General features: G+C 45.2%; 1 protein-coding gene across 1 annotated transcript in view; it reads right to left on the reverse strand.

The window, feature by feature from the left end:
• The window catches only part of LOC143981499 (uncharacterized), a 113,297-nt gene that overhangs the window by 19,176 nt on the left and 69,256 nt on the right, over positions 1 to 24,865 (reverse strand). The window contains exon 6 of the mRNA XM_077479366.1: positions 532 to 609. Coding sequence (XP_077335492.1) covers positions 532 to 609 — 78 coding nt within the window. The remainder of the gene's footprint in view (positions 1 to 531; positions 610 to 24,865) is intronic.

The raw sequence follows: 24,865 nt of genomic DNA on the forward strand, positions 1-24,865 counted from the left end.
GAGGAGCCGGTACACCTGTGCAGGACTGAAAGGGAGGAGCCGGTACACCTGTGCAAGAGGGGAGGAGCCGGTACACTTGTGCAGGACTGAAGGGAAGGAGCCGGAACACCTGTGCAAGACTGAAGGGGAGGAGCCAATACACCTGTGCAAGACTGAAGGGGAGGAGCCGGTACACCTGTGCAAGACTGAAGGGGAGGAGCCGCTACACCTGTGCAGGTCTGAAGGGGAGGAGCCAGTACACCCGTGCAAGACTGAAGGGGAGGAGCCGGTACACCTGTGCAAGACTGAAGGGGAGGAGCCAATACACCTGCGCAGGACTGAAGGGGAGGAGCCAATACACCTGTGCAGGACTGAAGGGGAGGAGTCGGTACACCTGCGCAGGACTGAAGGGGGGCCAGAGATCAGATGTGAAAAAATAAGTTTTTGGCTTTGCATACATTTTAAGAATGGCCTAGTAGTTAAAGCGGATGAATGTTATAGATTGGAGAGGACAAATACTTTGTACCATTGTTTCTGTCATTGATATCTTACCCTCCTCCGCCTTTGGCTGATCATTGGGTTTGGTGGAGGGAGTTCCTGGCCGGCTGGAGATTGTGGTGACTGCAGGATCTATACAGGGAACAATGAAGACGGACTTTATTATTGGAGGATCCCTTCTATGTGTGACACGGATTCTACTTTTACAATCTCCCCCTCCCCCCCCACAAAAAAGAACAATTTAATGAAGAAATTGAACACCCCAATATGAACATTGACAATGTCTGTTGTTACAGCGCCAATTCGGATACTCGCACGCCGCTGCACCTTCAAATAGACGTGCGCGCTTGTTCTGTTCCAAATCAAAATTTGGACAAAAGTTTTTTGTTATTCGGAGATTCGGATGTATCAGAATTTATGAATTGCAATAGTAACCAATTTAAAACAAATCCGAAACAAAATTTCGTCCAAAATAACGACTTTCAATTCGAATTAGAAAAAAAAATCTAATTAGAAAACTAATTTGAAATGTAAACATATTGCTGATCTTCAAAGACTGTGTATTAGAATGTAGTCTTCCAAAATTCTAATTTAAATTATTATTTTTTTTTAAACTGAATAGAATAGAAAATAATAGAATATAATGGAAAATCAAAGAATAGAAAAAAATTGAATAGAAATGAATAGAATAATAATGAATAAAATATAGCCATTTTCCGAAATTCAAAAAGAACAGACTAGAATAGAATAGGATTTAAAATAATAGAGAAGAAAAAGAAATCAGAATAGAAACTAAAAGAATAGGATAGAAAATAAAATAAAATAGAATGAATAGAATAGTAATAATTAGAATAAAATAGCCTATAGCCGTCTTCCGAAATTCAAAAAGAACTGACTAGAACAGAATAGGATAGAAAAGAAACAAATTGAAAATAATAGAATGGAAAAAAGAGAATTTAATAGAATAGAAAATAAAAGAATAGAATAGAAAAAAATAGAATAGAAATTAATAGAATAGTAATGAATAGAATAAAATAGAAAGAATATAGCCATCTTCCGAAAATTCTAAAAGAACAGAATAGAATAGAAATCAATAGAATCTAATATAATTGAAGACAGACTAGAAAAATAAAATAGAATAGAAAATAAAAGAATAGACTGAAATAGAAAAAAATTGAATAGAAAAAAATAGGATAGAAATTAATAGGTTAATAATTCTTAGAATAAAATAGAAAGAATACAGCCATGTTCCGACATGAAAAAAAAAAACAAAAAACAGACTAGAACAGATTAGAATAGAAAAGTATAGAATAGAATTGAAAATAATAGAATAGAAAAAAAATAATAGACTAGAAAATAAAAAAAATATTAGTAATGAATAAATAAAAAATAATATAGCCATCTTCTGAAATAAAAATAGAATAGAATTGAAAGTAATAGACCAGTAAAAGAAAATAGAATAGCATAGAAAATAAAAGAATAGCATGAAATAGACTTGAAATTAATAGAATAGAAAAGAATAAAGAGAATATTGCTATCTTACAAAATTAGAATTTTGAATAGAATAGAAAATAGAAAGAATAAACATGGCTTCCAAAATTTGGAAAGAACAGAATAGAATAAAAAATAAAAGATTGGAATAGAAATGAATGGGATTGAAACAAATATAATAAAATAGAAAGAATATAGCCGTCTTCTGAAAAGAATAGAATACAATAAAATAGAAGATAAAAGAATATAAAAAGAGAATAGAATAGAAAAATAGTCCTCTTCCAAAATTCAAATAGAACAGACTAGAAAAGAATAGAAAATAATAGAATAGAAAAAATAGAATAAAAATGAATAGAATAGTAATGAATAAAGGAAAATAGAAAGAATATAGCCATCTTACGAAATTCAAAAAGAACAGACTAGAACAGGATAGAAAAGAATATAATACAATAGAATTAAAAATAGACTAGAAAATGAAAATAGAATAGCAAATAAAATAATTGAATGGAATAGGAAAAAAAGTAGAATAGAGAAAAAAAAAAACTTGAAAAGGAAATAATAGAAAAGAATAGAATAAAATAAAAAGAATATAGCTGTCTTCCCGAAATTAGAATTTTGAATAGAATAGAAAATAAAAAGATTAAATATGTCTTCCAAAATTCGAAAAAGAACAGAATAGAATAGAAAAAAAAAATAGAATAGAATAAAAAGTAAAAGAATAGAATAGAAAAAAATAAATAAAAATGAACAGAATAGAAATGAATAGAATTGAAAAAAATATATAGTAAAATAGAAAGAATATAGCTGCCTTCCAAAATTTGAAAAGAATAGAATAAAATATAAAATAAAATAATAGAATAAAATAACAGTAGCCAACTTCTGAAATTCAAATAGAATAGAACCAGCTACTCTTAACAATGAATTTGGATCAATTTCATATATTCGATTCAAATTTGATTCAAATACTTCAAATCCATTGGAAAAAATTGGCGGAAAACAAAATGAATTTCATTATTAATGCAACAAAACAAAATGAGTAATTTAACGAGTTGATCCGAAACAAAAACAAAACACAATATGAATGAGATGAAAATAACAATGTCTGTTCCTAAAGCAGCGATTCGGATAATTCAGAGGCCGGGCGTGATGTCATAACATCGCGCCCGGCCTCTGACGATCATGGAGACTCCGGCGACCATCTGGTCTAATCTATAGGTATCTCTGGGGAGTAACATATTCATCCTGCCCATATATCATTAAATTCCTCATATTTGTCTTTAACCACTTCCCGACCAGCGCACGACGATGTACGTCGACAGAATGGCACGGGCAGGCATATTGGCGTACATGTAGTCCAATATTCAATGCCGCCGTGCCATCAGGAGGGACCCCCGCGCTGGTCGGGACCCCCGTGAGTCCGGTCGCGGGACCCGCGGACTCGATCGCCGCGGGCATCCCCGCGATCGTCTCACGGAGCGGCCGAATGGAGGAAATGCAGAGTAAACAACATTTCTCCATTCTGCCTAGCAACTAGTGACGCTGATCTCTGCTCCATGTGATTGGAGCAGAGATCAGTGTTCACTAAATGAAAGCCCAGCCCCCCCCACAGTTAGTAACACACCCCTAGGAACACTTAACCCCTACACTGCCACCCACTGGTTAACCCTTTCACTGCCAGTGTCATTTACACAGGAATCACTGCATTTATATAGCAGTGATTACTGTATAAATGACAATGGTCCCAAAAATGTGTCAAAAATGTCCGATGTGTCCGCCACAATGTTGCAGTCACAATAAAAATCGCTGATCGCCGCCATTACTAGTAAAAAAATAAATAATAAAAGATTATTAATAAAAATGCTATAAAACTATCCCCTATTTTGTAAACGCTATAATTTTTGCGCAAACCAATCAATAATCGCTTATTGCGATTTTTTTTTACCAAAAATATGTAGAAGAATACGTATCGGCCTAAACTGAGGGAAAAAAATGTTTTTTTATATATTTTTGGGGGATATTTATTATAACAAAAAGTAAAAAATAATGTGTTTTTTTCAAAATTGTCGCTCTATTTTTGTTTATAGCGCAAAAAATAAAAACCGCAGGGGTGATCAAATACCACCAAAAGAAAGCTCTATTTGTGGGAAAAAAAGGACGTCAATTTTGTTTGGGAGCCACGTCGCACGACCGCGCAATTGTCAGTTAAAGCGACGCAGTGCCCGAATCGCAAAAAGTGGTCTGGTCTTTGACCAGCAAATTGGTCCGGTCTGTAAGTGGTTAATCAAATGTACCCACATTTTAGCCCCCATTTTATATATATATATATATACTTCCTTTTTGCAATCAGTCAGTGTAGGGCACCTAGATTGCTTCCAATATCTCGGTATCAGTACCTTCGCTCCGTTCAACAGATGTGGGGTGATACTTCTTTTATGGGATTTATTTGAGAGTGGCATTCCATGGAACAAGAAATGTATAAAAGAAAATTCTATAGGTCCAAAGGTCATTCTCTTGATCCATGGGGCAACCGCCTCCCAAAACTTTTTTGAATCTTGGGGTATGTCCACCACCAAGGGAAGAAAAGTGCCCCTTTCAGTACATCCCCTCCAACAACTTGCATCTGCCGTTGGAAACATCTGAACATCTAAGCGTGCTGGGGTACGGTACCATCTAGTCGGAAATGTGTACGACATCTCCTGAATATGAGAGCTTATGGAGGAACAGTTATTTTAATCATCTTTTGTATTTGTGTGGTTGTAAAATTATAACCCAATTCTCTTTCCCATTCCCTTATATAGCGAGGGGTTGAGGTATTTTGGGTCTTGAGTATTTATACATCCTAGATAACAGATGTTTGGCTTCTGGATTATTAGTGCACCCTGTTTCAAAGATAGTAAGAGAGTTTAGGGGCCTCATCATGGACTTCCTTTTATTAAAAAAAAAATGGGGAGGGGGCGTGGCCTAACTCCGGTCAGAGATGGGCGCTTAAACCCATTCCTCCGGCACTCAAAAGAAGCTAAAATAAGCTTCAGGCCAATACAAGCAGCTCCCAGACATGGGAAAGGGAGGCCGCAGCTCCCCAACACCCCGGGAAACGATGGAGCCCAATCAGCACCCGATCGCTAACATCCCAGCGATGTTCCGGACATCGCTGGGGGAAGGCCTCAAAGCCGTGGCCTCGCCTAAGCCCTCCACACCGCTCGGCAGCTCCATGCCCACAACGGCGAATGACGCGAATGGCGCACTGATACAAGAGACACCGCCACCTCAGCACAGCACAGACCCTCAGCCTAGCAGACTTACAGGCCAACCTTCAGGCAATGTCAATGGACATTAAAGTGGAAGTAAACCCATTGAGTTAAAAAACAAAGGCATGCCGGGAATGCTAACTGCACATTGGCTGTGCTCTCAGCCAAACTATCAAACCATCCAATGGCTGGTGTCATAACAGATCACATGGGCAGCACCATAGCAGTTGAAGATTAAACAGAGGCAAAGATGGCAGCTTCCTTGGCTGAAAACGATAAGGGGAGTTTACTTCCACTTTAAAGCATCCTTCTCTGCAGCCATCACAGAAATCAGAGCTGACATTCAGGGGATTGCAGCAAGGACAGGAGCGGTGGAACAAGCCACAGCACGCCAAGCAGAAGCAATCAAACAGGTACAAAAACATGCAGACATGCACCTTAACCACATAATGGAAATGCACCTCCACGTAGAAGATTTGGATAATAGAGGATGGCGCCATAACTTAAGAATTAGAGGGGTCCCTGAAATGTCTGATCAAAACCCAGTAGAAAACACTGCGGCAGCAATATTCAATGACATTCTGGACAGACCCCCAGATTGTCCCATAGAATTCAAGAGAATTCCCAGAGCACTTAGACCCAGAGGAAGAGACAGTGACCCCGCCTGGGACATAATCTGCTGTCTAGTAAAATTCCCTCTGAAGGAAGTAATCCTTAAAAAAGCAAGAGAAAAGAACAGAATTATCTATAATGGAAACAAAATCAAATTATACCAAGACCTGTCAAATATCACACTGCAGCAACGCAGAGCTTTGCGCCTGATTACAGAGCAACTGCCCACCAGGGGAATTCCATATAGGTGAAAATTCCCTTTCTGCCTCTCAGCCACATGAAGAGGTCACACCGCGCTTTTTACGCACACCCAGAGACCTCCAAACTTTTTGTGAGACTTTCAATATCCCTATCGCTGAGGTCCCAGAATGGTACAATTCTTTCATGCTGAATGAATCATGGATCACAGTGTCCAACAACTACATTCCAAAAACCCAGAGAAACAGAGATCGTCGTCGCAGATCACCATCACCACATCACAACAGAAGAGATGCTTTTCAAGGAAGCCCTGGGATCTCACCACCCAGACGCAGGGATCGCATGGATCGCCGAGATCAAATGGACACATAAAATTCAAGTATCCAGGTTGACATATTCTCAAGTCAAGGCAAATCTACTAAGGACCTCATGTCAACTCCGTGAAAACTGAAGAGAACCTTGACATACTGGTATGTTAGCTAGGCCTGGCTCAGTGAGTCGCTTGTAAGTATCGTACCTAATTGTATATTCTTTAAAAACGTTCATTAACAATTAGATAGTAAAACTATCTTGCACTCACGGCTTCCCTAAGCCCTTGTGCACACGGTTGGACATTCTGACGGAAAATGTCAGATCGGACCGTGTTGTCGGATAATCCGACCGTTTGTGGGCTCCATCGGACTGTTTCCATCTGAATATCCGACCAACAAGTTTTAGATCTGGGCTATAAATTTTTCCGACAACATGATCCGATCGGACTTTGTCCGATCATGTGTAGAGAATTCTGATCGGACAAAGAGCCACGCATGGTCAGATCAAATTCCTAGACCAAAGCTATTGGCTACTAGCCTGAACGTAGTCCCGTCGTAACGAAATAACGTCATCACGTTATGAACGATCAGATTTTCCGACAACTTTGTCCGACCGTGTGTATGCAACTCAAGTTTCGGACAAAATCCAATGGACAAAATCCGACGGATTTTGTTGTCGGAATGTCCGACCCGTGTGTACAAGGGCTAAGAGTGATATGCCTTTTACAACAGAGACTTTAAGATCCACAAACTCCCTACTGCAACAGGTTAATATGCCTGTCAGGTCTATGAACACCTGACGTAGACTGTGAAAAGCTCCCCAGGTAAACTAATAGAAACTGCATGTAACAGCTTGTATACAGTAAGGAAAACCATATTTTATCATGACACTGACTGCAGTAGGCTCAGTACGTGGGGACAAAGTTCGTACACCCACAAAATAGATTTCTATTTACGGTTACAGTCATTTAGGAAAACGTTGTTTTACGATTAAGGTTTTATTTTGTTCAGAGTTCCTTTAATACTACTGTAGCACTAACCCCCGAAGGAGTGGCTGAATATTTTTGGGCTGATCATTACCTTCCGCTTCTCCTTGTCTTGTGTCTAGGGGATCTCCCATGGTAGATGGCCCAGTAACTTGAGACCGACAATACATCCAGTTGAATGGTTTTATTTGCAAAAACTCAAACAGTCTTTCAATTTGGGATCAGAGGGTTGGAGAGGAAAGTTCAGGTTCTCTCAATGTCAAAGTCTATAAACGTTAAGGAACTTGCTTACTTTGACTGCATCCAGAGAATAGCCATTCACAGCTGGATGAACACTCAGATTGGACAGTCCGTCTCTCACAAGGCCTAGCAGCCAATAAGGTGCTTACTCAGGAACAAAGTCTTTATCACAGACATTGTTGCAGAACATGTAGGGAAACTAAGCTGTAGAACACTTGTAGGATATCTGGATCTTTCAGCCCGCTTGGCGATATTCACAAGACCGGATTCTCTTGGTTACTTCAGCCCTTCCAGGCTCTTGTTAAGAAGACCAACCTGTACGTGGTGTTCTTCTAAAGAGTCCTTCCCTGGAATGCTTGAAGTACACTGGGTCTCCCCGGAAACCGGAGACGGCACCCATCCACCTTGGAATCCTTCCTTAGTTCCCTTGCCTTGGGCTAGCCAGCCCCGAGGCATTAAAGTCGGGTGGATCCGCACCGCAGGCCATAGCCTTCCTGTAGGCTGGTCAGAAGGACCAGGACCATGCAGTCAGCACAGCATACTGGACCGGAACCCCGGACCAGGTGACGTCCACATCTCAAATACCCTCTCCCAGAGGGCACAGCGAGAGCGCCACTCCCACTGACCTGACTCAGAGAGAGAGCAAATTAAACTCCCAACTAGACCATAGTTCCACGCCTGCCACCAGAGACAGTGCCCCCCTGTGGCCAGGCTGAACATCTTACAGCCCAGTCAGACTAACACAGAAGTCAAATTTAGGCAAATAGACCCAAACCAAACTGTAGTTAACTGAAGTTAAGTTTTGAAAAACACATAGTGTGTGTTCTTCAGGAGCCCGGCGCTACACAACTAATATAATGATAAGACAAGATAGCGATACTTAGCATCCAGATTCCAATTTTTAATATGCTTCAATCAAACTCTCATCTACTTAAACAACCTATAAGAGCAACGCTTTCCACCAGTCGTAGATAACTCTCCCAGAAAACAAAGCGCACATGGCATTATAGACAAATTAAAGTTATCAGTTTTCACGTAACATATTGCCTTGCATCCTTAAATTTACATTTCTGGAGAAATTTCAATTACAAGAAATAATATACACCGTGTATGTCAGTTTGAACTTTGAATAATTATCTTTAACGGTATTAATAATTCTGCTCATTTACATGGGTTTTACATTATGATACATTAATATGCAAGCACTATTCAACACAACAATACACTGACTCCCTCCGGTGGCCAAATTATCCACATACATGAATAATCTATCTCAAGTAATTACTAAAATACTTCACCTGTTTTATAAACTAAGAAGTACCTGTGTCTATTGTGTGTGTCAATATATCTTTGTGTTATCGCATACAATATTGAAACAATTTGGCTCACATATACTACAATAAGATACCCAACAAAGAAAAAGAGGGAGGGAAGAAAAAAAAGGAAAAAAAAAAAGAAAAAACTCTCTCCCAGGTCCACCACAACATACAAACATCCTGAAACATTAGAATAATTTATATAGCTAGCTTCGCAGGAGTGCTAGAAAACACAATTAGGAAAAGGCATAATAAAATAGCCATCTGGTCCTAAGGGGTAAACCTTTCTACCCTTTAAACCATCCGGATTTTCATAAATAGGGTAGACTAGCAGGTCTATATCTACCCTCCTCACACCCCCTCCCCCCCCCCTTTTTTTTGTCTCAACCCTCCCCAACCCTAGCACACCTATCAGGCTAGAGCCCTAAGGGACAAATAAGACATCTCTCCCTCTGATTCCGAAAAACCAAACCTTAGGACTTTGAAGTCAGGAGATCGATCAAGTTAATAAAAAAGATTTTATGGTCTCTATCAACAAACTACAAACCATCCCATTAACGATTAATGGCAAAGGACTTAAAGTGGAGTTGCCCCCCAAAAAATAAAACCACTTAAAAATCTTAAAAAAAATCAAAAAAAAATAATTGGCAAAAAAAAAAATTTTTACTCACCTCTAAATACCGGTTGCTAGGGGGTCCCTCGTAGTCTGCCTTCTTCATTGCCCGGGCTGGTGACATCACTTCCCCTCGCGCCGCACATTCACCTGGGACCTGTCACGTGTCCCAGGTGACTGTACGGCGTATCACGGCGCCCTGCGCCGCTCGCGCATGCGCAGTGGGTGCCCGGCTGTGAAGCCACAGCCGGGTGCCCACAGTATGCATGACGGCGCCGCGAGCGGAGCGGGGAGCGAGGGGGGGGCTTCGTTCCCCCGCATCGCTGGAACCCGGGACAGGTAAGTGTCCGATTATTAAAAGCCAGCAGCTGCAGTATTTGTAGCTGCTGACTTTTAATTTTTTTTTTTTAGGGGATACCCCACTTTAACTTACCTGAAAAAATAACCAAATTCCTCAATGAATTCCACAAACAAAAAGCAAATATCATTTGTATTCAAGAAACACACTTTAAATCTGACAAAATTCTGAAACTACAAGACAAAAGATTCCCAATAGCATTCCATGCCACGAACCCAGAAGGGAAAACGAAAGGGGTATTTATATTGATATCCAAACAGACATCCTTCCAGATAGAGGACACCTTGTCAGATCCTGGAGGTAGATACATCTTCGTAAAGGGGAAAATAGGACAACGCCCCATCACAATTACAAAAATATACACCCCAAACTCAAAACAGGTAGTTTTCTTCCGCAAAATCAAAGATTTATTAACGTCTTTTTGCATCAGGCATTATTATCCTAGGAGGAGACTTCAGTATCCCGCTAAACCCCATTATAGATACCTCAAATGGAGCATCGAGCCTTCCGTACAGAGCACTGAAACTAATTAAAATCCAGCTACAGGCAGTGCGCATGCGCGAGGCTTCCAAGATGGCCGCGATCATCTAAAGCCCCGCCGCCTCGCGGAACCACGGGACCCCTACCGCACGACACGACCACCCTTCCGCTTACTAAGCAGCACGGACAGACTCCCGGAGAGTTGGGGCACACCACCGAATGACCGGGGGACCGGCTAAACGAAGTCTGGGCCCGCTGTTCGCATCGCTGGATGTGTGGGAGAAATCCAAAATTGCCACCGCAGCACAGCTCCTATCCCAGGAACACAGATCCACAGGCTTGGCGGATTACAGGTCAGACACAGACTTTCCTCCTCTCCATGCCACCCCTGGCAACCTCAGGGGCCCACCCAAGGATGCCACGCCGTCTCAGGCCTCCACGGTATCCCTGCTGGAACGCACCTTCCAGGAATTCTCCCCATTCCCCGCAGGGACACACAGGGCCTCCCAGGCTGCCATGGCCTCACATGAGGCTGCTCATGCAGATCCAGTTTCACACATGGATGCCCTGTTTGGTAAGTTCTCTGAACTGTTGGAAAGGGGACTCTCCCAAACTGCCCTGAAAATCACAGGGGAATTGAAAGCTGACTTTATTAACCTGGGCTCCCGGATCGAAACGATCGAACACAAAATGGAAGACACAATTGCCAGATCCATCCAAAACTCCAGACACATTTATTCGGTGCAGGAGCAACTAAACCTAGCCATGGCCCGTATTGATGACCTTGAAAACAGGTCACGCAGATACAACATTAGAATCCGAGGGCTTTCAGAATCGATAACTGATGTGTCCAAAGCAGTTCACGACCTAATTACTCAGCTAATCCCTGACATCCCAGCTCCAAAGCTGGAACTCGACAGGGTCCACAGAACCCTTGGCCCCCCTAGGAAGGACGGCACTCCACGTGATGTTCTGGCCAAGCCACACCATTTTTCTGTGAAAGAAGAAGTCATGAAGAGAGCCAGATCCATGCAACACGTCACGTACCAGGGCCACCAGGTTCAGATCTTTGCGGACCTCTCCCCCTCCACCATACAGATACGGAGAGCCCTGAAACCCCTCTTGCTTGCACTGACACAAAGAGACATAAAATACAAGTGGGCCTTCCCATTTGCTGTCCGGTTCACGGACAAAGGGAAAACATACGCTTTTTCCACATTCCCCGAGGGGGAGAAGCTCCTCACCAGGTTGAAAATTATTTCTCAAGAAGCTGACATGGACACTTCTAACTCTGGACAGGGCTCACAGAAACGGCCCACACCCAACAGCCCACAATCTCCGCTGTGGAACTCTGGAAGAGCAAAGAAGGTCAAGGACAATGCACCCACCTGAATAACATCCAGGCCTCAACTTCTACTCTCCATTGTGTGACTGACCTTCCGAGGTCCTGGAGAGGGCCAGAGGACTTTTCCCCAACCATTGGAAGTTTGGTCCTCCACCTTTGTTGCCCTCCCCCTTCCTAGGACCTACGCTGACCTCTTTTCCCCTTGCTTTCAATAACCCTGGACGCTATGCAGTCTTCCATACCCCCTTCTGGACTACCCACAACCCCTCACATGATCTGCGCCCCCTCTAGTTTGGCCCTCAGGGCCTCTAAACGGTCACTATAGAGGGCTGCAGATTCCAGCAACCTCCCCAGATATGTATTCTCACTTTATGGTTAATGACTCTCTTTTACTGGCCTGCCCCCGCGTCCCCTAAACGCAAAGTTTGGCCGTGCCTCAAGTTCTTTATTATTGTTTAATTTCTATCGTTGTATGATGTTAAATCAACAGATCGGGATGTTTCCCGACTAGGGGTCCCCAGTTCTGCGAGGGACCACTTGCGCAACTCCCCCTCCCTCGGTCTCTCTCGGGTGCCTGAGGGTCGGGACATCTGACCCTATGGGTCAGCTGCTAACACTATTCTTTCTCAGGATTTCGGGGGGTGTCTCCTGCCCTGATCTCCTCTTTCCTTTCCCAGGAACACTTTCTTTCCTTGTTCTATCTCTTTCTGTCTCCCCCCAGATGGTAAGCTACTCCTTTTTAATGTTTGCTTGACACTGTCGTATCTTTCAGGTATGTCTGAGCTAACCCTGTCGGCAATACATTCCACGAGAAAATCACAGGCCGTCGATCCCACCACTGTTGCCGGGAACTCCGCCACTGACTGGGTAAGTGAGGTCGTCTTCAGATGCTGGGCTCCCCCTCTGCTCCATGACTGAGCAACAAGATGTTAGGCTCAAGATAGCCACTCACAATATCCAGGGCCTCAATTCCCCCATTAAACGCAGAAAAGCTCTTGACTACTATAAGTCCCTGAAACTGGATATAATCCTACTTCAGGAAACGCACCTTCCTGTCCGGTATAGTCCCAAGTTCCTTCACGCCCACTTCCCTCAGTTCTACCTAGCCAACGCAGAATCCAAAACCAAGGGGGTGGGGTGGGGGGGGGGTTAAGGTGTGCTATGGACATAAAATGTGATTGAGCCCAATATGTGAGGCCTTAAAACCGAATAGCAATTGACGTGGAAATGAGGGGCTGCCGCTACCTAAAAATCCAACCCAAAGGTTGAAAACCATAGACAAATATAAAGAAGGGTAGTTATGGCGCTCTCCTGTTTTTATATCTACTAGGTGTTTGCAATAGTCTCGCCTTATTGTTAAATTATCCACTAGTAGCTGACATGTGAAAAAAATGATGAAAAAAAAAAAAAATCCTTATGTGCAGTTTTACAACCAACAGTATAAACCGTGCTTAAAAATATGTAACAAAAATGCTATTTGGATTTAATTACTATATGCTGATGTGCAATTACAATATACATCCTATAGAAGTACTTTTGTGCGTTTTTTTCTAAAGTGCGTTTTTTCTAATCACATGATGAGTAAAGTGCTAAGTGCCTAAAATAGTGCCACAGCTTCAATAGGTGCAATAAAGTGCTACGTGCTAATGTAAATACATAAGTACAGTGCTTTGTATTCAATAAATAAATAAAAAGTCGCTACCAGAAAGAATTACAAAAAATAAAATAAAAAATCGCTATAGGAAAAAAATTACAAAATTGCAGATACAAATTAATACAAATGTCCAGCAGCAGAAAAATGATATCAGAAAGTCCTATCTGGGACAAAAAGTGACAATGTGCTTCAGTGCTTGGTGACTTCCTGGGTTGCAACCGGTGCGATTCCCATGCATAAAGGCAATAATCCACACTCACCAGCTCCCTAGCCCCTTGAGGGGTTAATGCGCCTCCACAGTGTAAGCCCCTGTGTCGCTATATGGAGCTGCTTCAGTTGCCATCCAGTGATGTCCCTCATTAAAAACAAAATGATGCAGACATAGTGTGATCCCGTTTAAAACAACATTTTATTAGATGTATAAGAGATTTACTCACAAACCGAAGGGTAAAAACAATGCTTCAGTATATTTCCTGCTCACAGCTTTTGAATTCACCGCCACCGCCGCCGTAATGAGAGAGTGTACACCTTAGGCCATGCCCTACGCGTTTCGTCATTGGACGTCGCCTGGAGCCGTTTTCGGCCGATTTTCGATCTTGCTGTTGTGTAGTGGTTGTTGTCTGCGTGCCCTGACCGCAGTATACACCGCTATATTCACCTCACCTATATAGCTAGTGATCTATCTTTTATAATAGAGCTTGCAGTCAGTAGCGTTAGGAGCTTGTGCGTGCTGTCTGCGTGCTCTGTACCCAGTACACACCGCTATAATCCACCTACATAGCTCTTCTCTATTTGAGCCATCTGCAGGAGTTATTGGAAGTTGTGTGTGCCTCCAGCACAGCACAGTATACATCTGTATATACCCCTTTATCTCTGGTGTTCTATAAAAAAGGCATCTGCAGGAGTTAGTGGGTTTTTTGTGCCTCCAGCACAATATACACCTGTATCTACCCTTTATTGCTGTTCTCTAATAGAGCCATCTGCAGGGCTTAGTGGGTGTTGTGTGACTCCATTACAGTATACCCCTTTATCTCTGGTGTTCTATAATAAAGGCATCTGCAGGAGTTAGTGGGTGTTGTGTGACTCCAGCACAATATACACCTGTATCTACCGTTTATTGCTGTTCTCTAATAGAGCCATCTGCAGGGCTTAGTGGGTGTTGTGTGACTCCATTACACTGCTGTTTTACCCAACTCCCTTCAGGCCATTACCATGTCTGGAAGGCCAGCAAGGAGAGGCAGACAGGCGCGAGCCGATAAAAGAGGGCAAGCAGGCTCTGTGTCTAGAGACAACAGTGCTGGTCGTGGACGCGGTGCATTGTCATCAGCACGTGGCCATGGGACACGCTTGTCCTTCTTTTCGGCAGCTGGACATGTTGAACCGCAACATGCCAACGACTTGGTATAGTGGATGACCAAGCCCTCTTCATCCTCCTCATCCTCTCTCACCCAGTCTCAGGGTACTAGCAAAGCAGCTGCCAACGCATCGTCTTCCCTCCTCTCAATGTCATCATCAATGACTCCTTCCCTAGACCCACCACGTCCTCCTGAGGAGTCTCCTGAACTCTTTGAGCACAGTGTTGGGTACATGCTCCAGGAGGATGCCCAGTGTTTTGTGGGCTCTGATGATGACACTCAGCTAGAGGAAGGCAGTAGCGTGAGCGCAGAGAGAGGGGATGCTCAAGAAGGACAGCAATCTGGCAGTCATGTTCCACAAGCTGCAGCATACTGCCAGGTTTGCTACAGCGATGAAGAGGGAGGGGATGATGAGGGCACTGACTCCACGTGGGTGCCTGGAAGGAGAGAGGAGGAGGAGGAGGAGGAGGCACATGTCCAACGAGGCAGGATGCCCTCCGGGGGCCAGCTTAGGGGCAGCACACCGACTGAATCACACCGCAGAGCTCCGCCTGTGCAGGTCGCTGCCTCTGCGCATTATTCTAAAAGTTCTTTGGTGTGGGCCTTTTTTGAGACGAGTGCATCAGATCGCACCGCTGCTATTTGCAACATATGTCTCAAGCGTATCTCGCGTGGCCAAAACATCAGCCGCTTGGGCACCACATGCTTGACCAGACATATGTTGACCTGCCATGCAGCTCGTTGGCAAGCGTACCTCAAAGACCCACACCAAAGAACAAAGCGGACCTCTCCTTGCTCCTCATCAGCTGGGATCTCCAACCCCACTAGACCTTCAGTCCTCTCTGAAACCTGCTCTGAGAGGAATGAAGGTGTAGAATTAGGTGTGTCACAGCCAAGTGCTTCCGGGAACTCTGCTAGCGGTACACCCACGTCCGATTATAGCAGGCAAATGTCCCTGCCCCAGCTGCTGGACCGGCGAAAGAAGTTCACTCCCAGCCATCCACATGCCCAGCGGTTGAATGCTAGCTTGGCTAAATTGCTAGCACTTCAACTGCTGCCTTTTCAGTTGGTAGACTCGGCCCCCTTCCGTGAGTTTGTACAATGTGGCAGGTCCCCAAACGCCACTTTTTCTCACGGAGGGCGATTCCGGCTCTCTACCGGCATGTGGAAGGCAATGTCCTTGCCTCGCTGGACAGGGCGGTCAGCGGTAAGGTGCATATTACCGCTGACTCATGGTCCAGCAGGCATGGACAGGGACGTTACCTGTCTTTCACGGCCCATTGGGTCACTCTTCTGGCAGCTGGGAAGGATGCAGGACAAGGTGCAGTAGTGTTGGAGGTTGTTCCGCCACCACGCCTCCAAAATGCTACTATTGGTTGTGACACACCTCTCTTCTCCACCCCTTCCTCTTCTTCTTCCTCCATGGCCTCTTCCAGTGCTCTGTCCTCAGAACCAGCGGTGCTTCGTAGGCGTTCCAGGGGCTACGCAAGTACGCAGGTAAAACAATGCCATGCCGTGCTTGCGCTGGTTTGTTTGGGGGACAGGAGCCTCACTGGGGCGGATGTTTTGTCAGCTCTGCAGGGGCAGGCCGAGAGGTGGTTGACGCCACGCCAGCTTAAGCCAGGAATGGTGGTTTGTGACAATGGCACCAACCTCCTCTCCGCCCTCCGACAGGGACAACTGACCCATGTGCCCTGTGTAGCTCACGTCCTTAACCTGGTGGTGCAGCGGTTCTTGGGCAGGTACCCCGGCTTACAGGATGTCCTGAAGCAGGCCAGGAAAGTCTGTGTGCATTTCCGCCGATCATTTAATGCCTGTGCTCGGCTGGCTGAGCTCCAAAAGGAGTTGAACCTGCCCAAGAACCGCCTTATATGTGACATGCCCACCAGGTGGAACTCAACGTTGGCCATGCTGCAGCGGCTGCACACGCAGCAGAGGGCCATCAATGAGTACCTGTGCGACTACGGCACCAGGACAGGGTCAGGGGAGCTCGTTTTTTTCTCACCATGCCAGTGGGGCATGATCAGGGATGCATGCACTGTCCTGTCACCGTTTGAGGAGGCCACAAGGATGGTGAGCAGTGACAGTGCATGCATCAGTGACACTGTACCTCTTGTCCACCTCTTGGAGCATACGCTGCGTGGAATAATGGACAGGGCACTTGAGGCAGAACAGAGGCAGGAAGAGGAGGACTTCTGTCAGGAATCCGTCCGTTCTGCACGATCCGGTCTCCGTTGGCGCACGCGCATTCGTGCCGCGGGTCGTCGTGGGCACGCGCGTCTCGCTATTGGCTCCAGTGGCCCTTTTTAAAGGAACAGCTGCAGATGTTCTGTGCTGTTCGTCTGCAGCTTGTGCCTGAAGTAACCTGTTTATCTGCCTGCTACCTATCTGATACCTGACCCGGCTCCGTCTGACCTTGTTGACCTCTCCTGCTCCGACCCCGGCTTGTTTGACTCCTCTTGGACTGTTTACCTGTTGCCGAACCTCTGCTTGTACCTGATACCTCTGACCACTCCTGCTTGCTTCTGCATCTGCTACCTTCGCATCCTGAAGAGCCATCCATCCTGATTCCACGGTCTGCAGTCTTCTTCTAGCTGCTTCCCTGCTACAGTGAGTTCCTGCTCCGGAAGGATCCTCATCTACTCAGTACCTGCTGCTGCACCTGGCTGGACTCTCCTACCCCACTGCGCTCCGGTCTTCCTGTCCTCATTCCAGTGAGACCAGAACCAGAGCCGTAAGAGAGGTCCCCTTCCACTAAGTCAGACTCACCATCTGAAAACCTTAACAACTTCCTTGCCTCTCAAGGCCCCCTTTATCCAGATAGTGTTCCTGCTGTGCCACCCATCACACAGGAAGAGGATGAGGAGGAGGAAGAGGAGGAGGAGGATGATTGTGTCAGCATGGAGGTGGAGGCTGGCACTCAGCATCAGCAGCAGCAGCAGTCTTGTATGGATGATTTACAGTCCCAAGAAACACGTGGACTTGTACGTGGCTGGGAGGAGGTAGCTGCGGATCATGTTGCCCTTAGTGACCCAGAGGACTCCGGACCGAATGCCTCAGCTAACCTACGCTGCATGGCCTCCCTGATCCTGCAAAGCCTGCGGAAGGATCCTTGTATTCTTCGGATCAAGGAGAGGGACCATTACTGGCTGGCCACTCTCCTTGATCCACGGTACAAGGGTAAGGTTGCCGACCTTATCTTGCCATCGCAGAGGGAGCAGAGGATGAGACATCTCCGGGAGGCCTTGCAGAAAGGTCTGTGCAACGCGTTCCCAGAGACTGGGAGGTTACAAACTCCTGGTCCTGGACAACGTGTTGCTGAGGCATCGGTCAGAAGGAGCGGTGGAGAAGGTGGCCGTCTGACTGATGCTTTCAGACAATTTTTTAGTCCGCAGCCCCAAGGTATGATCAGTTCCAGCACCCATCGCCAGCGTCTGATTTACATGGTGCAGGAATACCTAGGGGCAAGGTCAGACTTGGACACCTTTCCCACCGAAAATCCTCTGGCTTACTGGGTCTTGAGGATGGATCACTGGCCAGAGCTTGCACAGTATGCAATTGAGCTACTGGCCTGTCCTGCATCCAGCGTTCTTTCGGAACGCACCTTCAGTGCTGCTGGTGGCTTTGTTACCGATCACAGGGTGCGCCTGTCCACCGAATCAGTTGATCGACTGACCTTCATCAAGATGAATCAGTCTTGGATCACCCACAGCTACCAAGCACCTGAAGCTGATGTAACCGAATAATTTTTTTTGAAATATCACATCCCTTCAAGACTGCCTATGCTGATGCTGAGTGACTGTCTTGTTATGTTGATTGTCTATGCTCTTCCTCCTCCGCTGATATGTTGGAAGAACATTTCTGGTTCTGGGTGATGCCTAAGGCCCAATTTTTCTGCCCCTGTTTAACAGGGGAGTTTAAGTACAATTTTTGATGCAATGCTTTGCAGCAGGGCTAATTCCTGCAATCAAACAAGAGTATATGGGAGAGATTGCAGTGTGGTGGCACCAGCACCAGTGCCTAAGGCCCAATTTTTCTGCCCCTGTTTAACAGGGGCGTTTAATTACAATTTTTGATGCAATGCTTTGCAGCAGGGCTAATTCCTGCAATAAAACAAGAGTATATGGCAGAGGTTGCAGTGTGGTGGCACCAGCACCAGTGCCTAAGGCCCAATTTTTCTGCCCCTGTTTAACAGGGACATGTAATTACAATTCTTGATATAATATTTCACAGGAGGGCCCCTTCCTGTGCCCACCCAGAGAAATGGTGAGGACTTATAGTGTTGTGGCACCAGCACCACAACCACCAAAGGTCAATTTTTCTACCACTGTTCAACAATGGCATGTAATTACAATTCTTGATATAATCGTTCACAGCAGGGCGCTCCAGCGCCCACCAAGAGTCACTTTGAGGGCTTACAATGTTGTTGCAAAACCAACACCTTGTTCCGCCATTTCTGCAGAGCATATAGGGCAGGCCCCTACTTTCAGACATCCAACTTACAAACATCTCCTACTTGCAAACGGAAGGAGACAACAGCAAGTGAGATGAAAAAAGACGGACGACAAAACAAATTATACAGGGGTGATAACCCTTCCCTATGTTTTCCAAAAAGCTTAAAAATAGTTTTTTTGGCTGGAGCTACACTTTAAAAATGTACCAGTTGAAAATTACAAACAGATTCAACTTAACACAACAAACCTACACAGTCCCTGTCTTGTTTGCACCGCCTGTATACTGCTGTTCTGAGTATATAGGGCCTGGGGCCACACGTATTTTCTTTTTTTAATATGGGTACGGGGTTCCCCTTAATATCCGTACAAGACCCAAAGGGGCTGGTAATGGGCAGGGGGGGCTACCCATGCCATTTTTCTGAATGATTTTCAACCATATTGCAGGAACCAGATATAACATAAAAACCGCAAGCAGTTTTAAATGGTGTTATTTCCGTTTAATGTCATTTTGTGCAGGGACTGTTCTAAACACGGGAAACATGTGGCACTTCACAGGCATACTACAGACACTCCCCAGGCACCATATTTAAAGGAATATTTCACTTTTTTTTTCACTTTAATCGTCATTAAAATCAGTGGTCCCGCCAAAACGGCCATTTTTAACCACTTGCCGACCGCCTCACGCCGATGTACGTCGGCAGAATGGCACGGGCAGGCATAAGCACGTACATGTACGTGCTTTGCCTCCCGCGGGTCGGGGGCCCGATCGGGCCCCCGCCCGGTGCCTGCGGCGGTCGGTTTTCGTTCGGGAGCGATCCCGGACGAGGGGACGGCCATTCATTCATGGCCACCCCCTCGCGATCGCTCCCGACGAATGGAAATCCCCGGTGACATCACTTCCTCTCCTGTAATGTAAACACAGGAGAGGAAGTGATGTATTCTCTCCTCCGTGTCGGTATTTTTCGTTCCGACACGGAGGAGAGCGGATCAGTGAGTTGCACCAACACATCCCACACACAGTAGAACATGCCAGGCACACTCACACCCCCCCTTTACCCCCCGATCACCCCCCCAATTACCCCTGCCCCCCAGTCACAGTGACACCAATGTCATTTTTTTTTTTTTTTTTTTTTTTTTGCATTGGTGTCATTTGTGACTGTAATAACTGTTAGGGCAGTTAGGGTTAGCCCCCTTTAGTTCTAATGTACCCCCCTAACCCCCCCAATAAAGGTTTAACCCCGTGATCACCCCCCGTCGCCAGTGTCACTAAGGCTGGGTTCACATTGCAGCGGTTTATGAGAACGAATGTGATTCGCACCGCACTGCAGTGCAAATCACATCCGATCTCTGTGCGATTCGAGTTCAGCCATTCGCCGCACCCGCCGCACCCGCCACACCCGCCGCACCCGCCGCAAATTCGCACGGGACCCTTTTTTTGGCCCGCAGCAGAATCGGATCGCATGGGTGTTCACACCATGCGATCCGAGTTTGCAGATCGCACTGCGATATGCGAACTGATCTGGGGGTGTCAGTAACATTTCACTGACACTCCCAGCAGTTCGCATAGGGCAGTGTGAACTGCCGCCGGGAGGCATGCGATGCGGGAACCCGCCGCGGATTCGCGGCGTTTCCGCATCGCTCCAGTGTGAACCCAGCCTAATAAGCGATCATTTTTCTGATCGCCGTATTAGTGTCACAGGTGACGCTAGTTAGGCAGGTAGGTATTTAGGTTCGCCGCAGCTTTTTATAGCGCTAGGGACCCCCATATACTACCGCATAAAGCCCCCTGATTGCCCCCTAGTTAACCCTTTCACCAGTGATCACCATATAACTGTTACAGGTGACGCTGGTTGGTTAGTTATTTTTTTATAGTTTCAGGGCACCCGCCATTTATTACCTAATAAAGGTTTAACCCCCTGATCACCCGGCAGGTGTCATTTGTGACTAATAACTGTTAGGGCAGTTAGGGTTAGCCCCCTTTAGTTCTAAGGTACCCCCCTAACCCCCCCAATAAAGGTTTAACCCCGTGATCACCCCCCGTCGCCAGTGTCACTAAGGCTGGGTTCACATTGCAGCGGTTTATGAGAACGGATGTGATTCGCACCGCACTGCAGTGCAAATCACATCCGATCTCTGTGCGATTCGAGTTCAGCTATACAGATAGTATGGCTGAATTCGTGTCGCACCCGCCGCACCCGCCGCAAACTCGCACGGGACCCTTTTTTTGGTCCGCAGCAGAATCGGATCGCATGGGTGTTCACACCATGCGATCCAAGTTTGCAGATCGCACTGCGATATGCGAACTGATCTGGGGGTGTCATTAACATTTCACTGACACTCCCAGCAGTTCGCATAGGGCAGTGTGAACTGCCGCCGGGAGGCATGCGATGCGGGAACCCGCCGCGCATTCGTGGCGTTCCCGCATCGCTCCAGTGTGAACCCAGCCTAATAAGCGATCGTTTTTCTGATCGCTGTATTAGTGTCACAGGTGACGCTAGTTAGGCAGGTAGGTATTTAGGTTCGCCGCAGCTTTTTATAGCGCCAGGGACCCCCATATACTACCGCATAAAGCCCCCTGATTGCCCCCTAGTTAACCCTTTCACCAGTGATCACCATATAACTGTTACAGGTGACGCTGGTTGGTTAGTTATTTTTTTATAGTTTCAGGGCACCCGCCATTTATTACCTAGTCTCACTAGTGTACCCCTAAATTTAGGGGTGTCTACTTTCTAAAATGGGGTCATTTGGGGGGGGGGGGTTTGTGCCATCTTGGCATTTTATGGCCTTCAAAACTGTAACGCCCTTAGAAAGCCTGAAGGCGGTGCTTGGTTTTTGGGGCCCCGTACGCGGCTAGGCTCCCAAAAAGTCCCACATATGTGGTATCCCCGTACTCAGGAGAAGCAGCAGAATTTATTTTGGGGTGTCATTTCACATATGCCCATGGCATGCGTGAGCAATATATCATTTAGTGACAACTTTGTGAAAAAAAAAAAAAGTTTGTAATTTTCCCGCAACTTGTGGCAAAATATAAAATATTCCATGGACTCAACATGCCTCTCAGCAAATAGCTTGGGGTGTCTACTTTCTAAAATGGGGTCATTTGTGGGGGTTTTGTGCCATCTTGGCATTTTATGGCCTTCAAAACTGTAATAGGTAGTGAGAAGTGAACTCAAAAAATTACGCCCTTAGAAAGCCTGAAGGCGGTGCTTGGTTTTCGGGGCCCCGTACGCGGCTAGGCTCCCAAAAAGTCCCACATATGTGGTATCCCCGTACTCAGGAGAAGCAGCAGAATTTATTTTGGGGTGTCATTTCACATATGCCCATGGCATGCATGAGCAATATATCATTTAGTGACAACTTTGTGAAAAAAAAAAAAAAAAAAAAAAAGTTTGTAATTTTCCCGCAACTTGTGGCAAAATATAAAATATTCCATGGACTCAACATGCCTCTCAGCAAATAGCTTGGGGTGTCTACTTTCTAAAATGGGGTCATTTGTGGGGGTTTTGTGCCATCTTGGCATTTTATGGCCTTCAAAACTGTAATAGGTAGTGAGGCGTGAAATCAAAAATTTACGCCCTTAGAAAGCCTGAAGGCGGTGCTTGGTTTTCGGGGCCCTGTACGCGGCTAGGCTCCCAAAAAGTCCCACATATGTGGTATCCCCGTACTCAGGAGAAGCAGCAGAATTTATTTTGGGGTGTCATTTCACATACGCCCATAGCATGTGTGAGCAATATATCATTTAGTGACAACTTTGTGTAAAAAAAAAAAAAAATTTTTTTTTTGTCATTATTCAATCGCTTGAGGCAAAAAAATAAAATATTCAATGGGCTCAACATGCCTCTTATCAATTTCCTTAGGGGGTCTACTTTCCAAAATGGGGTCATTTGGGGGGGTTTTGTACTGCCCTGTCATTTTAGCACCTCAAGAAATGAGATAGACAGTCGTAAACTAAAAGCTGCGTAAATTCCAGAAAACGTACCTTAGTTTGTAGATGTGACAACTTTTGCGCAAACCAATAAATATACAATTATTGACTTTTTTTTTACCAAAGACATGTGGCTGAATACATTTTGGCCTAAATGTATGACTAAAATTGAGTTTATTGGATTTTTCTAATAACAAAAAGTAGAAAATATCATTTTTTTTCAAAATTTGCGGTCTTTTTACGTTTATATCGCAAAAAATAAAAATCGCAGAGGCAATCAAATACCATCAAAAGAAAGCTCTATTTGTGGGAAGAAAAGGACGCAAATTTTGTTTGGGTACAACATTGCATGACCGCGCAATTACCAGTTAAAGCAGCGCAGTGCCAAAGTGTAAAAAGACCTCTGGTCATTTACCAGCAAAATGGTCCGGTCTGAAAGTGGTTAAAAACATTTTAGGCATTGATCCATGTCCCCTGGGGCAGGAGCCAGGTCCCCAAACCCTTTTTAGGACAGTATCTTGCATATTAGCCGTTAAAATTAGCACTTTTCATTTCGAACGTTCGAGTCCCATAGACTTCAATGGGGTTCTAACGTTCGTACGAATTTGGGGTTTCGAGTTCTGGTGCGAACCGAACCGGGGGGTGTTCGGCTCATCCTTAGTATCCACAGACACCACCCTGTGATAGATACACACCCTCATTTAATATAAATAAAATATGATACTAATTTATGGGAGAAGAATTCTAAGCCCTTGTACACACGGGTCGGACATTTCAACAACAAAATCCGTCGGATTTTGTCCGAAACTTGTGTTGCATACACACGGTCAGACAAAGTTGTCGGAAAATCTGATCGTTCGTAACGTGACGACGTTATTTCGTTACGACGGGACTACGTTCAGTCTAGTAGCCAATAGCTTTGGTCTAGGAATTTGATCTGAGCATGCGGGGCACTTTGTCCGATCGGAATTCTCTACACACAATCGTACGAAGTCCCATCGGACCGTGTTGTCGGAAAGTTTTGTAGCCCAGCTCTAAAACTTTGTCCATCGGATATTCCGACGGAAACGGTCCAATGGAGCCCACACATGGCCGGATTATCCAACAACACGGTCCGATCAGACATTTTCCGTCGGAATGTCCGACCGCGTGTACAAGGGCCTAGACTCGTTTATTGTCCAAAATGGACTAATTTAATCACCCATTCCTTACCACCACCGGCAATCAATCGAAAAATCAAAACCGATACTGTATACAAACCTGATGCAGATAGAACTGGTCCACCATAAATAAATTGATCCCTGATTATGTGTTATGTATTTTACAGTAATAACTATAATCTGTTTCCTGACCATGTAGCACCCGCCAGCTATCTACCAAATGGAGGGATCGTAAGCTTTAATATGTCTTTAGGCTCTAAACGACAGTGATGTCTTACCCGATGAGGTAGCCACACCAGGATCCAGTGTTAGCCCTTGTACACACGGTTGGAGATTCCGACGGAATGTGTCCTATCGGACCATTTTGTTGGATAATCCGACTGTGTGTGGTCTCCATCTGTTTTTTTCCGTCGGAATATCCAACCGACAGTTTTCCAACTTGTCTGTAAAATTTTCCGACAAAATGCTCTGATTGGACATACTCCGATCATGTGTAGAGAATTCCGATCGGACAAAGTGCCACGCATGCTCAGATCAAATTCCTAGACCAAAAGCTATTGGCTACTAGCCTGAACGTAGTACTTTCTTAATGAAATAACATCATCACGTTAAGTACGATCGAATTTTCAGACAACTTTGTCC

This window comes from Lithobates pipiens, unplaced genomic scaffold, assembly GCF_037356315.1.
Source record: "Lithobates pipiens isolate NorthernLeopardFrog02 unplaced genomic scaffold, aLitPip1_a1.2 Scaffold_16, whole genome shotgun sequence".
Classification (NCBI taxonomy): domain Eukaryota; kingdom Metazoa; phylum Chordata; class Amphibia; order Anura; family Ranidae; genus Lithobates; species Lithobates pipiens.